The 17,005-nt window shown below is 41.4% G+C and overlaps 1 protein-coding gene across 13 annotated transcripts in view; it reads left to right on the plus strand.

Moving 5' to 3' along the window:
* The window catches only part of CIT (citron rho-interacting serine/threonine kinase), a 165,300-nt gene that overhangs the window by 36,373 nt on the left and 111,922 nt on the right, over window positions 1-17,005 (plus strand). For 12 of the 13 annotated variants that reach the window (XM_036874604.1, XM_036874598.1, XM_036874600.1 and 9 more), the window contains 2 exons: window positions 4,980-5,183; window positions 6,640-6,793. In XM_036874604.1, the coding sequence (XP_036730499.1) occupies window positions 4,980-5,183; window positions 6,640-6,793 (358 nt within the window). Of the gene's footprint in view, window positions 1-4,979; window positions 5,184-6,639; window positions 6,794-17,005 lie in introns of those variants that run through there. The other variant, XM_036874610.1, reaches the window with a different exon arrangement.

Genomic DNA, 17,005 nt, shown 5'->3' on the forward strand with positions numbered 1-17,005 from the left:
AAAAAGAAACAGGCATGAAAACTTAGGTATTGAATTTAGTGGAATAAAGTACAGAAAAAAAGTTAAATCATGCAAAGTTTTATCATCTGGGATTCAAAAACCTATACCTTGCATTAATGACCTTAATAAAATCAGGCATCTAGAAATAAAATGAAGCATAGATATGTAGTCGGTACCTCTGACATTTTGGTCTAGCGAATTCTTTGTTGGGGGGGTGCTGTCCTGTGTATTGTAGGATGTTTAGCTGCATCCCTGGTCTCTACCCACTGGATGCCAGTGGCACCCTCCCCTCCAGTTGTGACAACCAAAATGTCTCCAGACATTGCCCAGTGTTCCCTGGGGGACCGAATCACCCCTGGTGGAGAACCTCTGCCGTGGACTGAGAAGCATCAGAAAGCTTATCAATTCGAGCTGGCACTATGTGTTTGCGATAAGAAAACCTACTCAGAAAACTCCATTACGATCCAGAGTCACTGCTTGGTAAAGAAATGGGAATAAAGAGTAAGGTCCTATCTCTGCATCTGGAATTGCTCTCTTCAGAGCCCTTGGTGGAGAGACAGGACTCCTCTTCATTTCAAATTTCTATTTTTCAGTGCTGCAAACTGCCCTTTCCAATTCTGCGAGCGGTAGCAACATTCCCTTCAGGCGGGGAGCCTCCGGAGGCACTCAGGTTTATTTGCCGCTTGATGGTCAAGGAGATAATGGCCCTCAGTCCTACACACTTGAGAATGCTGTAGCTCCTCTCCTCTTAGAGAATGGCCTCCCCAGAACTTTGTGCTCTTAGGGCCAGAATGTGACAAGCAGATGAGAAGGAATTTTTAGCATTGCTTTAAGTGCAAAGGCCCTTTTGTTATAAAAGATCAACAATTTGCAATCTAGATCAAGTATGGATATAGAATTATACTTTTTTTCTGTATTTTTGATCAACGATGGTGGGTGAAACGTGTTTCCTTTAAATAGAATGTTTTATAGGTCTAAAGTAGGTTTTAAAAGTTTTTTTTTGGTACTCAAAATATACTGTGTAAAATATAGTTCACACTTGCTGAAATTGTTGTATGTTACCTGAAATCCATTCATCCTTTTCCCTACCACCTGCCACATATGGTCATTGTATTTTGGATATTTGTGACTCTTAGCTCTGTTGAGTTTCCCATCTTCCATTGTCTTTATTTAAGCTTTTTAGCCAGGATGTTGCTTGGGAGTATTTTCATTATGTTCCTCCCGGTGGACCATACTGCCTGGAAGTTTGGGTGTTGAGCAGAGATGTCACCCACTTCACCTTATTAGAATCTCAGAGAATGGCAAACAGCTAACTGTTCCTAATCTGTCCTAAACTGTTTAACTGTTCCTAAACTGCTAATCTGTCTCACTCAACTCTTGTGAAAACAGTTGTAAGGAGATTATAAATGGCGTTATATAGCATGTTAAGTGATAATCACTACCATTTAGCAGTTGGAAACCCATAGGAGGTAGCCCTTTTTGAGATTTATGGAGGAGTGAAAAGATTTTATTACTTTTCCATGAGAGGAACAACATAGCGAGAATATTTTTCCCCGCTGCTTCTGCAGGTGTATGTTTATGCCCTGGCAGCTAGAGGAGTAAAGTTAGGTTGAAACAGTTTTACGTATAAGCATTTTTACAGGAAGGGGATTGGGAGGAGGAAGACTGGTTTTCTTACCTTCTTCTCTGTCTGCTTTCTGCTTGTAAAAGAATCTGCTAGATTTTGTAAAAGAATCTGCTGGGTTAATCCCCTCCTTCCCTCCTTTCTTTTCTTTTTCTTTTTTTTTTTTTTAACATCTTTATTGGAGTATAATTGCTTTACAATGGTGTGTTAGTTTCTGCTTTATAACAAAGTGAATCAGTTATACATATACATATGTTCCCATATCTCTTCCCTCTTACATCTCCCTCCCTCCCACCCTCCCTATCCCACCCCTCTAGGTGGTCACAAAGCACTGAGCTGATATCCCTGTGCTATGCGGCTGCTTCCCACTAGCTATCTATTTTACATTTGGTAGTGTGTATATGTCCATGCCACTCTCTCACCCTGTCACATCTTAACCCTCCCCCTCCCCATATCCTCAAGTCCATTCTCTAGTAGGTCTGTGTCTTTATTCCCGTCTTGTCACTAGGTTCTTCATGACCTTTTTTTTTTTCCTTAGATTCCATATATATGTGTTAGCACACTGTATTTGTTTTTCTTTCTGACTTACTTCACTCTGTATGACAGACTCTAACTCCATCCACCTCACTACAAATACCTCCATTTCATTTCTTTTTCTTTTCTTTTCAACCCTCTGTCTCTCCAAAATGTGACAGACTCTTCTGTCTCCTAGTCATTTTATTGTTGTCTCCTGAACTGGTATATTTTCTTCCCTGTCAATACAGAGAAAATTAAAGTTCAGTAAAACTGGGGCCTTGTCAGATGGTTGTACTGCAGGCAGGCTGCGCTCCTAGTACACGGTCCCACTTTTAATATCTCACCCAGATTAGCTGGCTGTGAATTGCCACCAGAGGAGAGTGAAAGGATCTTGCAAAATCCTTATCAAGATGTGTCAGATTACATGTGGAACAGGCTTAGTGTACTTGGAGGTCAGTAACTAACGGAAACTTAGTAGCCATTAATTTTCATTAAAAGTCTTTGTTAATTGATATTAATTACTGTGGTAGGAGAGGTACAGAAAGCAAGCTAGGGAATTTTTTTTTTAATTTTGGAAATTTACAAAATTGTTAGACATAAATGTGTATAATCACATACCTGTTATGGGGCAAAAACAGTTGCGGAGTTATCCGACTCTGGTAAGTCTAACCATTAGTTTGAAAATGAGGCATTGACAGTTTATACCTTTTGCTGGATCATGCTGATAAACATGACCCAGTCAACTTCCTTTCAACTCTTTGGTTGTGAATAAGTGACCAAGCCCTGGGAGGTGCCATCTCCTAAGGATATTCAGGAGAACTGAATATCCCCAAACAATCTAGTGTGATGATAAAATAAAATCTAATACATAGAAATGATGAATATTTGAGGATTGTGTATTAATGGTTCTGCAAAATAATTAGGCATAAAGGGTAAGCATTTACTCAACAATACAGTGGCATTACCAATACCTAGTCAAACCAAGATGTTACAGTTTTCCTTCTCTTGTTTTGATATTTTAAAGATATTGTAAAACAACTATACCCCAATTAAAAAAAAAAAGATATTTATTTCTAGTTGTCAGCATTCAGGATTTTTTTTTTCCCCAAAAAATCTTGTAATTTAATCTCAGTTCTGTGCTGAGCTCATTAACACACCCACATTAAAAGACAGAAGTCTTGGCTCAGGCTTCCCAACATCAGGGCCTCCCCTTGACCTAAGCTACACTCAGTTCCTCAAGCTTAAGGTGTCCTGTCTTAGACCAAATATTTTCTCCTTTCTCCTCACTTTAGTCCCTCAGCACAGGCCTGTGGGTTTCTTGGGTGGCGTGACCATCTGACTTTCCCAGGCATGTGTTCGCAGTGGAAGTCCTATTGCTCAAAGTGATGGCTGACTGGTGTCAAGAATAACAGTATCGCACTGCTTTCTGGGTTTAGGGTTTGACAAAAGCCTGTGATGGGCCTGAGGGAAGGGGTGAAAAGAGAGGGAGTAGGGACAATGAGTTTGTTTCCTATAACAATGGGTCTTTGAGGCAGAGGAACAGACCAGGTTAAAGTTTCGGGCTGGAAGAGCTTGGGTCTTCATCACTGGGGAAAGGAGACCTCTTAGTATCTTCTCTAAACATTGACTTTCCTCTCAATCTCCATTCAAATCAAAGCAAAGCAAAGCAAAGCAAAGCAAAGCAAATTGACTTTCTTGATGTAAAGCCCAGCCTTAAAGGTAGGTGGCCATACCTATAAAATCTCTCAGCTCACTCAGGGGCAATTAACACCCTTTAATGGGGAGAGAGTTCTTTTGCACCATGTAGCTGCTGCTGTGAGAGAAGCCTTTTTAGATGTAGGGTTATTGGACAACTGGTCAACCCAATATGTGACTAACATCAGGCCCTCTCCGTTCTGATGGGGAATAAGGTTAGAGAGGTGATCCTTAGACTTCAAATTTCATGATTCAATAAAACTTCAAGACAATTTTGAAGACCAAAAGTTTGCCAGCTTACTAGGTTGCCTAGGAAGGAGTGGGGGTGAGGGGCAGAAAACATACCCTTTTCATCTGCATCATTTCAAGAAACAAAGGAGGTTTAAACACTAAACCAGTCAGAAGGACAAATTCTCAAATAAGGACAGTTCTTTAAATGGAATATATTAGCTTTATAAAAAGACCTCCTATATCGTCCTGATATTTCTTTGTCAAGGTCAGGTGCTTCAGTACCATAGGATTGGAGGGCTCTGTGTCTCTGAACAGTGGGGAGGGAACCACAGAAATGGGAGTTGGGGGTGAGGAAAATGAACTCATTAACATTTGACCTCTGGTGGAAATTATTTATCATGTCTTGCCCAGTGGGTGGGCCGAATAGGAACGTTGACTCCAAATATTTAAACTTGAGATATAACACATGCTTGCAACATTGTGTTGCCAGCTAGCTGCCAGTTTTTCAATAATGAGTAGATTGATCTTTTAGATTCATCTTTACATGTTGTTATCGTTTTACTGTTTTCATAAGTAAGAGAAGTTCTGTCATATCAGTAAGATGTATCAGGAACGACATCTTCCTTTCCAGGTATATACCCAACTCTCATTTGTGTAACTAAACAGTATATATCATCAACAACCCTGGGCCCTTTGCCTTTGGATTATATTATGTGCTTTTTTTTTTTTTTTTTTTTTTTAAAGTTAGTGAATCATTTGCTTTTCCTGATGCTGTGCCACTTGACAGAAAGTTCAAGTGCCGGGGAGAATAGTAATCAGTGACAAATCAGCTTATGTCTGAATTGCGGCTGTTGGCAATCCATTTGAGGATAATTGAAAATTTGCTGTGTTCATTTTATTTATGGGTTTCCAGGTGAATGCCAAACTTCCAGTTGGGACCCCAGATTACATGGCCCCTGAAGTGTTGACCGTCGTAAATGGGGACGGAAAAGGTGCCTATGGCCTAGACTGTGATTGGTGGTCGGTGGGAGTTATTGCTTATGAGATGGTTTATGGAAGGTCCCCATTCACTGAGGGAACCTCAGCCAGAACCTTCAATAACATCATGAATTTCCAGGTAAAGAGCCATTATTAGATTTTGAAGTAATATTGAGAAATGTCGTTGAAAATTGTGCGAATGAACGTTTATAATGTAAACCAGCAGTTCTGGATAATAACAACAGTAACTACTTTATATAGCACTTTACGCCAAAAACGGTTCTAAATGCTCTATTAATTGTATTATATTGACTCTCAGCTGCCAGTAATTGTAAGCTTATGCCATCATTTTATGTACCATTAAGAAGGAAAAACTGCTGCCCATTAATCTAGTATATTTCATTGATTTCAGTATTGTTAAATGTGAATAAAATGGGAGTCTTAGAATTTGTGAAATATAGTTCATTAACTTGGCTAATCCTCAAACAGTCCTGTGAGGTAGATGATATTATTATTTTCATTTTACAGATGAGGAAGCCAAAGCACAGAGTGGTGAAGTAACTTGCCCAAAACAGCACAGGCAGTCTGGCTTTGAAATCCATGTTCTTATATGCTATACTGCTTCTTAGTACTGCTGGCTGTCAAATATGGTAGTAAAAGTCAGAGACATGGATTAGAAATACAGTAATAGATACATAAAGTAGAATTAAACCTATTTTCTAATAACTGTATTTGTCACTATAGTAAGCCCATTTCTTAAGGATATGATGAATATCTATGTTTTAGTTTCAACCAAAAGGAAAAAGAGAATTTATTTCACAGGTTTTTGTATATCATCCAGTTTCTTCCTGGGATGCTTAATGCACATTTTTCTGTGTATAATACACTTTTTGTGTGCTTAATACATACATACATTATTTGTTATTCCTGAGTCTACTCCTGAGTTAAAGTTTCCCCTGAGATGATGCTTGGAGCTCATTTGTTTCCTTCATTTCCATCCATTCATTCAGTAACGAGTGAATTGCACTAGGCACTGTTAGGTGTTAGGTACCAGGTTTGCAGTGATGGGCAAGAAGGAGAAAGGCCCTCTCGGCCTTCTTTCTCCATCATCACACGGAAATCAAAATACACCGTGTATGTGCAAAAGCAGAACACAGGGAGCACGCAGGAGGGAGTGAGTGATAGGGTGGGAGAGGGAGGCCGGGAGGTAGGCAGGGAAGAGGGGCTGAGGTTGGGGAGGGCCTTTTGGGCAGAGAGGACAGAGTGATTTGTTCAGACAGCTTTAAATAGCTCATTATTGTTGGATGGCAAACAGCGAGGTGGGGAGTGTAGCTAGATGAGATGGGAGAGGGTACAGGGATCAAGTTATGAAGGGTATTGGACCCTTGCAAGGGAGCTAGGCCTATTGATATGAACAGGCTGTTTATTTTGGGAACACGCCTTTGGTCCCAAGTTAAGAGGGCATAAAACTTCCTTCTTAAAAAAAAAAAGAAAAAGAAAGAAACTTGCATATACGAGAATTACTTTTTTAACTTGGAGACACGAGAAGCTGAATTTGCTAAGGGAATAATAATAATAATTTTTTTTTGAAATAGCGGTTTTTGAAGTTTCCAGATGATCCCAAAGTTAGCAGTGAATTACTTGATCTGATCCAAAGTTTGTTGTGTGGCCAGAAAGAGAGACTGACGTTTGAAGGCCTTTGCTGTCATCCTTTCTTCTCTAAAATCGACTGGAATAACATTCGAAACTGTAAGTAGAGTCGTGTTCCTTCAATTCCAGTGTTGGGATTAAGAAACACTTAAGAATGATCTGAAATTACTCTGGCCCACAGAAGCTGGTATAAATTATATAAGTAAGGGTTTTAGTTATCTATAGGAATAGAAAAGGGTAATGATATAGCTGTCTTTAGTAATAATTCTTCTTTAACATTGTTGGCACAGAACTGGGTCACTTATCAAACTCTGTGTTTATGTGGCCTTTGGAATATTACCCCTCAGTACATTAGAGGTACAGATTGATAGAGATTGAAGGTTGTCACTTGGTTTGACAGAATTTCTTCCCAGAAGAAGAGTGGACCTAACTATTTCATTCACAAGATTAGGAAAAAGACTCAGATTAGGCAGAGTGCCAGGGTTGCTCTGCTAATGGCCAAGCCTGCCCTAAAGCCATGAACGCCTTGCTGTGTTCGTTTGTTTCCCTCTAAAATATTTGTCTTTGCTCACAAGCATGTAAAACCTATGATGCACATGCACAGTGGATTCATTCATACATCGCTTTGTTATCAATTAGTGCAAACTAAATTCATTAAAAACAAAGACCTGATTTATTATCAACAAATCCAAAATGCTTGGTGTTTTACAAATTGGTGATTTTTTTTTCAACCTTTTTATTCTTGGATGTGTTGTTGATTGAATGTGATCTAATGACCTGACCCAGTGATTAGCGTAGATTAGGGTCTGTAGGAAAGCAGTTGGCCTGGTTGAGTGTTTGATTTTTAGTGATTTCCCTCCTGATAGGGAAATGGAATCCATTTCTAGGTGTCAAAACCAGGGCTTCTAGTTGGAACCGTATTGTAATTATAACCTCTTGTACCTTTAGCCGGAATGTATGAGTTGGGTTAACAGCCAGTATTGTCCAGTTGAAAGCCATTTTGATGGTTTCTCTGACCCCCTGCCAAAATATTTAAGTAAGCTGTATTTCCATAAATCGCTCTTGGCATTTTTTTTTTCTTCCGGGAGCGACATCACTGTATTTTTCAAATCTTTAGGCACCAACCCCCAGATCTCCAGCGTTCAGAGCTTTTAACCAGCAATATGTTTTTTGTTTTTTTCTGGCTGCGCCGAGTGGCTTGTGGGATATTCGTTATATCCTGACCAGGGATTGAACCTGCACCCTCAGCAGTGAAAGCACCGAGTCCTACAGGACCCACAGGACCGTCAGGGAATTCTGAAGTTCCCGCAGCAATATGTTTTCAGTGTGGTCTTCCTTTTTTGCTTTTGGAAAGATTTGAAACAGTTTCTTTTTGATGCTGCTCAGATACTTAATCTTTTCTTGCCTTACCTTATCTCCGTAATCTTCTTGAATAAGAAAGTTCATTTTTTTATGCCTGCCCTTGCCAATGATGTCTAATAATGTATCTTCACTCTAGTAAGTCAGTGAACGGTGATTAATTACACAGGTAACTTTATTCTGTATTTTGGTAAACCTTCATGATGTTTTTGGTATCATGTCAGAATTCTCAGATTTCATTCTAGTCTTTTCCTCTCAGGCTGTTTATTGGTTTTAGGCTTGTTGGGCTTACTAGGGTAAGTACTGTTCTGTAAATTATAATACATAGTGCCCGGGGAGGATATGTGTTGGCGTAGAGCGTGGCCCCTGCTGTCCATCATGAGGCCCATCTTGTGGGAGGTCATGGTTATCACTGGGATGAGATGACTCTGGGATGGGTCACTGCAGTCTTGGTCATCTTCACACTTGTTGCCTCCACACTTGACTCACCATGTCTCCTGTGGTTCTGCTTAATGTTTCTGTATCCTGGTAAACATCCACTTAGTTTTTCCTTATCTTTAACACGTTTCTCCCCCTCCCACACCCAGTTCATATGAGGGAATTCTCACCCAGCTGAATCCTGATTCTATTTTAAATTTATTTTTTAAAATAAAAATTGTATATTTTTAAGGTGTACAATGTAGTGATTTGATACACATACATATACATGGTGGAATGATTACTACAGTGAAGCTAATTAACATAGTTTCCTCCCTCCCTCCTTCTCTCTCTCTGTCTTTCCCTCCTTCCTTCTCTCTCTCTCTCTCTTTCCCTCCCTCCCTTTCTTTTTTTCTTTCTTTTGTGAGAGCACCTGAAATCTACTCTCTTAACAAATTTTCAGTATTCACTACAGTATTATTAAGTGTAGTCATCACACTGTACATTAGATCTCTAGGACTTGTTCATCCTACATCACTCCAACTTTGTATCCTTTGACCAGAATCTCCCCATTTCCCCCACCTCCCCACCCCTAGTAACCATCTTTCTACTCTGTGCTTCTGTGTATTCGACTTTTTTAGATTCCACATATGAGTGAGATCATGTAGTTTTTTTCTTTCTGTGCCTGTCATATTGCCCTTTGCACCATGACCTCCAGGTTCATCCATATTGTTGCAAATGGCAGGATTTCCTTCTTTTTTTTAAGGCTGAGTAATATTCCATCACACATATGTAAATATCCATTCGTCCACTGATGGACACTTAGGTTGTTTCCATATCTTGGCTACTGTGAATAATGCTGTCATGAACGTGAGAGCACAGATAGCTCTTTGAGGTACTGATTTCATTTTCTTTGGGTGTATACCCAGAAGAGGGATTCCTGGATCACATGATAGTTCTATTTTTAGTTTTTTGAGCAACCTCTATACTGTTTCCATAGTGGCTGCACCAATTTATATTCCTACCAACAGTGCACAAGGAGTCCCTTTTCTCCGCATCCTTGCCAATAGTGATTATCTCTTATCTTTTTGATGATAGCCATCCTAACAGGTATGAAGTGATATCTCATTGTGGTTCTGATTTGCATTTCCCTGATGATTAGTGATGTTGACCACCTTTTCATATACCTGTTGGTCATTTGTATGTCTTCTTTAGAAAAATGTCTTTTCATGTCCTTTGCCTTGAATCCTGATTCTAAAACTCTAACAGAAACTCTTGGTGTTTTTTTTTTTTTTAATAAATTTATTTATTTTATTTATTTACTTTTGGCTGTGTTGGGTCTTCGTTGCTACGCATGGGCTTTCTCTAGTTGCGATGAGCGGGGGCTACTCTTCGTTGTGGTGCGCAGGCTTCTCATTGTGGTGTCTTGTTGCGGAGCACAGGCTCTAGGCGCGTGGGCTTCAGTAGTTGTGGCACGTGGGCTCAGTAGTTGTGGCTCATGGGCTCTAGAGTGCAGGCTCAGTAGTTGTGGCACACGGGCTTAGTTGCTCTGCAGCATGTGGGATCTTCTCGGACCAGGGCTCAAACCCATGTCCCCTGCATTGGCAGGTGGATTCTTAACCACTGCACCACCAGGGAAGTCCCTCTTGACGGTTTTTAAAATATAAGTCCCAATATAGTGGTTCGGAAGAGTCATGAAATATGTTTGCCTTAAAGAAAATTTCTTGTAATTTATTTTCTTTTTAAAATTAATTAATTAATTGATTATTTTAATTTTTATTTCTTGGCCACACTGTGCAGCTTGCAGGATCTTAGTTCCCTGACCAGGGGTTGAACCCAGGCCCCCGGCAGTGAAAGCGCTGAGCCCTAACCACTGGACCATCAGGGAACTCCCAATTTCTTACAATTTAAATAAACGCTTTACTTTGGAATAATATCAGATTTATAGAAAAGTTGCAAAGATAGTACAGAGAGTTCCCACATACCCTTCTCCCAGTTTCCCTTAATGTTAGCATCCTACATAACAATACCACATTTGTCAAAATAGAATTAGCATTAGTACATAACTATTAATTAAACTTCGACTTTATTCCAGTTTCACCAGTTTCCCCACACATGTCCCTTTTCTGTTCCAGGAATCAACCCAGGGTACCCTATTGCAATTAGAATGTTTGCAGTTGATGTGACTTATCATGGCTGAGATGCTTAGTGTAGCTCAGCCAGTGGGTGGGATCTCCATGCCCACTGAGGATTGGGAGGGCCTTTTCCTGGAGGGTCCATGGCATCCCTGACTGCACAGAGTGCTATGGTATTAATTTTCAGTGTCTCCTAGCAGATTTTACTGCTTTTCACCAACCTCTGATCCTTGTGTATTTGCAATCAACTCAGGGTTTGTGATTGAAAACATTGCTGGACTCCATGCCATTTGAGCTATTTTCTACTAGGTAACTCTAACAGAAATTATGCCTTTGTCTAGTCCTGTTTCTCATAGACACACATTGAGTGACTCTCATCAACCAAAGCACTTGAAGTCATTAGGTTTCCCGAGTTCCTGGTTGCTGCTCAAATGCGTTGTGGTTACAGGCTGTTGAATATTTCCACTTTCCACGCACAAGATTGTCCCTTGATGAAAGCAACATTAGCCTTTCTGCTATTTCATCCCTAATTCTTCTTTTTCTTGTTGTAACCAATGAAAGGAAGTAGCGCTTAACGCAGCAGGTAATAATCTTCTAAAACTCATTATCTCAAGAGGTGGTCCTGGGAGGATATATAAATGCAATTTAAGAAGGGTCTGGGCAAGTTCATGAGTGACAGAATTGGGAGTGGCTACTGGGAGAAACTAGGACATGCCTTGGCTTTGACCCCTGAGGTCAGATGGAGCATCTGCACCTTCTTGGGTCCTGCCCCTTGGAGTTGCTGTGGGCAACACCACGTGAATCAGGAATCTGATCTAGTTCAGGAATGTTTATTCTCCCAGCAAGTCAAGAGCTCTCTGATGAGTTACTGCCACTCTCATGGGTTACCGTGCACCTATTACCCTGATGTTTCATTCCCAGCCTCATGTGATCAGATGTAAAGTTGAGTTTTTAGCTGCTTATTACTATTATTTCAAGGCTGCTTTCCAAGTTTTAGTAGGGGGCCTCTTAAGTATACTAGCTGCCCTGAGCTGTGCAATTCGAGCGATGCTGCAGATATTGGGCAGGAGTCTGATTGTACCCCCCGCCTGATTTTCTGGGCTTCTGGAAAGTTGAAGCCAATCAGACCCCCTCTTTCGTGGCTTTGGGGTTATGCCTACCTTTCCTGGCATCATGCACCTGCTCGTGTCAATGGGAGAGTTTTACTGTCAGGTGTGCCCTTCTACTCACATCTTTTTAAATGTCTTCCCCCAAAGGCATAGTGATGTCAACGGAACCAGCACGCTTGCACCTTTCATCCAAACCAGCGTTGTCTTGACAGTGAGAAACGCTTAATGAGAGTGTTGATTGTAGATTGTTTCCTAGAGCATCTATGGCTAATGCTCTAGAGAACTTGTTTTGTCTGTTGCTTATGACTCGGCCTTCTTCTCTTGAATCATCTTCCTTTCACTCTTTTCAGAAAGGCACAGTTCTTGCAAAGTCACTCTTGAGTTTCCAGGTCCTTAGCATTTGTTACAGAGAGTACGTTTCATTTCCATCTGGTAGTGACTCAGAGGTGGTCGCGTGCTGATCTGCCCTGAGACTTTCCCCTGCTGAAGAGGTTCCTTTGTCGTTGATCATTATTCACTACCTGGCCCCCGAATGGCCATAGTGAAACCGCAGATGCACAACCCTGTGATTGCTCTATAAACCTGAGAGATGATGGCCTTTGGTTTAAAGGAAAAGGATTCTGTGGCTTCCTAGCCTTGGGTGAAATTCTCACTTATTGTTGCGTGTAGAAATCAGCACCATGAGACTCACTGGGTGTTTTATTTCAGTCCTTCAGTCTGATAGGAAACACTGGTTAAGTAGCAGCTGTTCTGTGTCAACCACCAGGTATTTAAGTATATTATGCTACGTTACTTCAAAACAATTCAGAGGTAAGGATTATTGTACCCATTCTACAGATATGTACACTGTGGTAACTTGTCCCAGGTCATATAGCAAGTGAGAGAGAGGGTCTAGATTTGGGTTGAGGTCTGGGTGGTTCTAGAGCTCGTGCTCTTAGAGCAATACCATGCATGCCTTAGCATAAATAATTGTTATTAATGATGTTTGTGGTGATGACAAATAATAAACTGCTCTTTAGTCTCTGTGTCTGTTCAAGCACATTTGGAATTTGTAGCAATTTTGAATCTACAAGATTCATCATGATATCTGAGTGCTACATGCTAAGTGCTAAGTGCTATGTGCTATGTTAGGTGCTGTAGCTCTATTGATGAATAAATTTGGATATACCCCTGCTTTCAGGGAACTTACAGTCTAAGTTATAGGTCCCTTGCTTAAATAGAGCTGTAGTCCTGTTTAAATTGCCATACCACATAATGGTAGGAAGTTTGGGAATTCCCTGGTGGTCCAGTGGTTAGGACTCTGCACTTTCATTGCCGTGGGCCCAGGTTCAATCACTGGTTGGGGAACTAAGATCCTGCAAGCTGTGTGGTGTGGCAAAAAAACCAAAAAAGTAGAAAGTTGAATGCTTAGTAGGTCACCCACTGGCTTACTGAACCACATATGCTTGATCTTAAACAAAATGTAGACTGTGACCCAGTGACCCCTTCCCCATATACAGCACCCCCTTCTTTCTGCTAATCTATTACCCTCCGCATGCCTCAGATCTAGCCTGGGAAAGGACCACGTTGGATCGATGACTCACTTCTAAAATTTTTTTTTTTATAAAGCTGTTTTATTTATTTATATTTTATTTATTTATTTTTGGCTGCATTGGGTCTTCGTTGCTGCGTGCGGGCTTTCTCTAGTTGCTGCGAGCGGGGGCTACTCTTTGTTGTGGTGCATGTGCTTCTCATTGCGGTGGCTTCTCTTGAGCACAGGCCCTAGGCGCGTGGGCTTCAGTGGTTGTGGCACGCAGGCTCAGTAGTTGTGGCGCATGGGCTCTAGAGCGCAGGCTCAGTAGATGTGGTGCACGGGCTTTGTTGCTCTGTGGCATGTGGGATCTTCCCGGACCAGGGCTCGAACTCGTGTCCCCTGCATTGGCCGGTGGACACTTAACCACTGTGCCACAGGGAAGTCCTCACTTCTAAAATTGTGATTTATAGTCTCAAGGTGAATTGAGAGGACTTGATTCATGTTTTCTGTTTATTCTAGGTTATGTAGTTTCTCAACCTCGACACTGTTGACATTGAGGACCAGGTAATTATTTGTTCAGGGACTGTTGTGTGAATTGCAGGATGTTTAGCAGCACCCACAGCTGCCAGTAGCACTCTGCCCCCTGTGACAACCCAAAATGTCTCCAGACATTTGCCCAGTGTCCCTTGGGGCGTACAGCTGCTCCTAGTTGAGAACCATTGTTGTAGAAGGATTGGTCAGATAGTTACCAGGAGAGAGAATATCACAGTAATCAGAATCACTCAAGACTGCCATTGCTAACCAGCAGTGAACCGTAGTCTGGGGTCAGGGGGACCCTGCTTCGCTGAGTGTGGTCCATGGACCAGCGGCATCAGCATCACTGATATCACCTGGGAGCTTGTTAGAGATGCAGAGACGCAGGCTCCCCTCCACCCCAGACCTGCTGAGTCAGAAGCTGCACTTCAGTAAGATCCCTAGGAATAAGATTCCCGTGTGTAGCATTTGCGAAGCCCCGCAAAAGGAGAAAACGAGATCTGTCAGCCTTAGAGTTTCTTGCTCATCTTGGCTGGGTTCTCCTTATTTTGTCCTCTGGGCTCGGGGTAAGGGGAGACTGCTTTTTGGCTAAGGACTTCCCCGGGTGGATGGAACTGCTTGGAAATGCTGGATTTTAGGCTCTGCTTTTGACAAATTTAAAGCTTTTCTTTCAGATGGACTGTACATCCTTCATATCTTTTGAGATGGTGGTTTAACTTAATCTCTTCCTGCTGATAGCAAACAGGTGGTTGTATAAAAGGCAGTTGTGTGCCTTCTGCCCCCTGCCCCCACCATTACTCTTGTCCCATATTTACTTTTTTTCTTTTTAATTGAAGTATATTTTGGTTTGCAATGTTGTGTCGGTTTCAGGTGTACAGCATAGTGATTCAGTATTTTTGCAGATTATATTCTATCATAGGTTATTACAAGGTAATCGGTATAACCATATTTACTTTCAATTAATGATGGATTACCTTTCCTTCATTATCACTTTTTAGGTGTGTATTATATTGCCGTGCCCTTTAGTGAGTACCTACTATGTGCCTAGGGGCCCTGCAAAGCACACTATGCATATTATTGTCCTATTTACTCCTCCTAAAACCTCTATGAGGCAGACACTATATTTGGGCCCACAGTACAGATGAGGATACTGAGGCCTAAAGAGATGAAGCCACTGGCAAAGGGCCAGTAGTTGAACCAGTAGTTGGCAGTGGTAAGAGTCTAACTCGGGTCTCCCTGACTCCAGATTCACTTTGCTTTTTTTTTTTTTTTTTTGGGCCGCACCGTGCAGCTAGTGGGATCTTAGTTCCCTGACCAGGGATTGAACCCAGGCCCTTGGCAGTGAGAACGTCCTAACCACTGTACCGCCAGGGAATTCCCAAGTTCACTTTGCTTTTTAAAAAATTATTTGAAAAAGCAGTACAGTCCATGATAAAAAAAAAAAAATTCAAGCAACACAGAAGGTTAAATAGTGAAAAATTGTCTCCATCCCACCGCATGCCCAGTGCCTCTCCCTAAAGTGAACCATTATTGTCAATTTCTTGTGTAACTTTCTAAGACATTCTGTATACTAATATAAACACCAGTATAGTCTGTACTCAACGGCATCGTTACACTGCCTCCTAAGAATTCCGGAGTTTTTATCGTCAGGCTGTTTTCCTGCATCATTGAAATAAATGAAGGAGAAGTCTTTGTACAATCCCACCATGTTTATGCTTTGAATTGGCCATCCTGACATTGAGTTCTGATGAGTGGTTCTCTCTTCTCAAATGAAAACCCCTTATGGTTTTGACATGCATATTTCATTTATTTCTTTTGGTTTTCTGCTTTTAGAATAACATTATCTCAGTGACTTGTACATTGTGTGTGTGTGTGTGTGTGTGTGTGTGTGTGTGTTGGTTTTGAGCCTTTTAAAGGTCTGCTTGTTTTGGGGTTTCTAGCAGTTGAGCAGGTTTCTGGCCCTGTTTTGATTTCCAGGCTAGTTGGAGGAGGACAGCAGATGTACTTCTCTGTTAGCCTGGGTTGGCCTTTAAATGTATCTCCCTGTGCGACACCCACCCAGTCACTTCAGGGGCTGGAGGAAATGAGGAAGGGGAACTGGGGGGTGTTTGGGGGATCAGCATGAGGGAGAGGAGGGTAGAAGGGCAAGGGGATGGTATAGTGATGGCAGAAACTCAATTTACTGGACCAGGAGCATGTGGGCACCACCTGCTAAAACATAAAAAAGGAATAATGGGGACGTGGTCAGTAACTCTTACAAGCTAACAGATGTACGAGGAAATATTTGTATGTCTTTTGGGGATTGTTCTGCTTTTTTATTTTTTTTATTTTTATATTTTATAGAGAAAGTTATTGATAGGAGAAAATAGGCTAAAAAGAGCTAAAAGCAGGGAATTTCCTGGTGGTCCAGTGGTTAGGACTTGGCACTTTCATTGCCGGGGCCCCGGGTTCAATCCCTGGTCAGGGAACTAAGATCCTGCAAGCCGCACATTGTGGCCAAAAAAAAAAAAAAAAAAAAAAGCTAAATGCATATGGATTAGGATTCTAGGATCTCCCCCTCTAGTTTGAATTTAGAAGCTACCTCCAGAGAGGTTAAAAATATGTAATATTCCACTTTATTCCAAGATAAATTGAGATGGCTTACTTTAGAGATAATTGCAATACTAAAATGAGAAAAATAAATAAATGGAGAAATCTGGGTGAAGGGAGTATCAGGGTAAGGAAATAGAGTCAGGGTTAACGGTAAAAACAAACAAATTCCTGTTACATTGGTAGACGGGGACGGATTTGGGATCCTCAGCCTCCTAGTGGCCAAAGCAAAAAGGAGAATATGAACAGTTGTAAGAGCTTCAGTCCCATGAGAAAAAAATCCAGAATGGTGTGCTCAGAAAAGACTCAATTTTCTGGTACTAAGCCCTGAGGAATTTCAACATGGGGTTCCCCAAAATGAGAGCCCTTGTGACGTGGTGGAGCACACCCCTCGAATACGTGCCCTGGGGATTTCCCTAGGACCGCTTCTCATGGCGCCTCTTGGTGTAAGCCAGTGCTGCAGTGCTAAATCCCAGTTCAGAAAATCATTTCTAAGTGAGGCAAACTCATGCCTTTCCTGCGAGAAGATGGGAAACGGGGAATAGGTTTGTTAGAGAGCCCGTAAATTGGAGTCCTCAACCCTTCAATTCTCACTTGCTTGGAAGGTTTTCCAGGAAACATGGAAATGATTTGGCCAAAGATTCAACATTATATT

Source organism: Balaenoptera musculus, chromosome 14 (assembly GCF_009873245.2).
Source record: "Balaenoptera musculus isolate JJ_BM4_2016_0621 chromosome 14, mBalMus1.pri.v3, whole genome shotgun sequence".
Classification (NCBI taxonomy): Eukaryota; Metazoa; Chordata; class Mammalia; order Artiodactyla; family Balaenopteridae; genus Balaenoptera; species Balaenoptera musculus.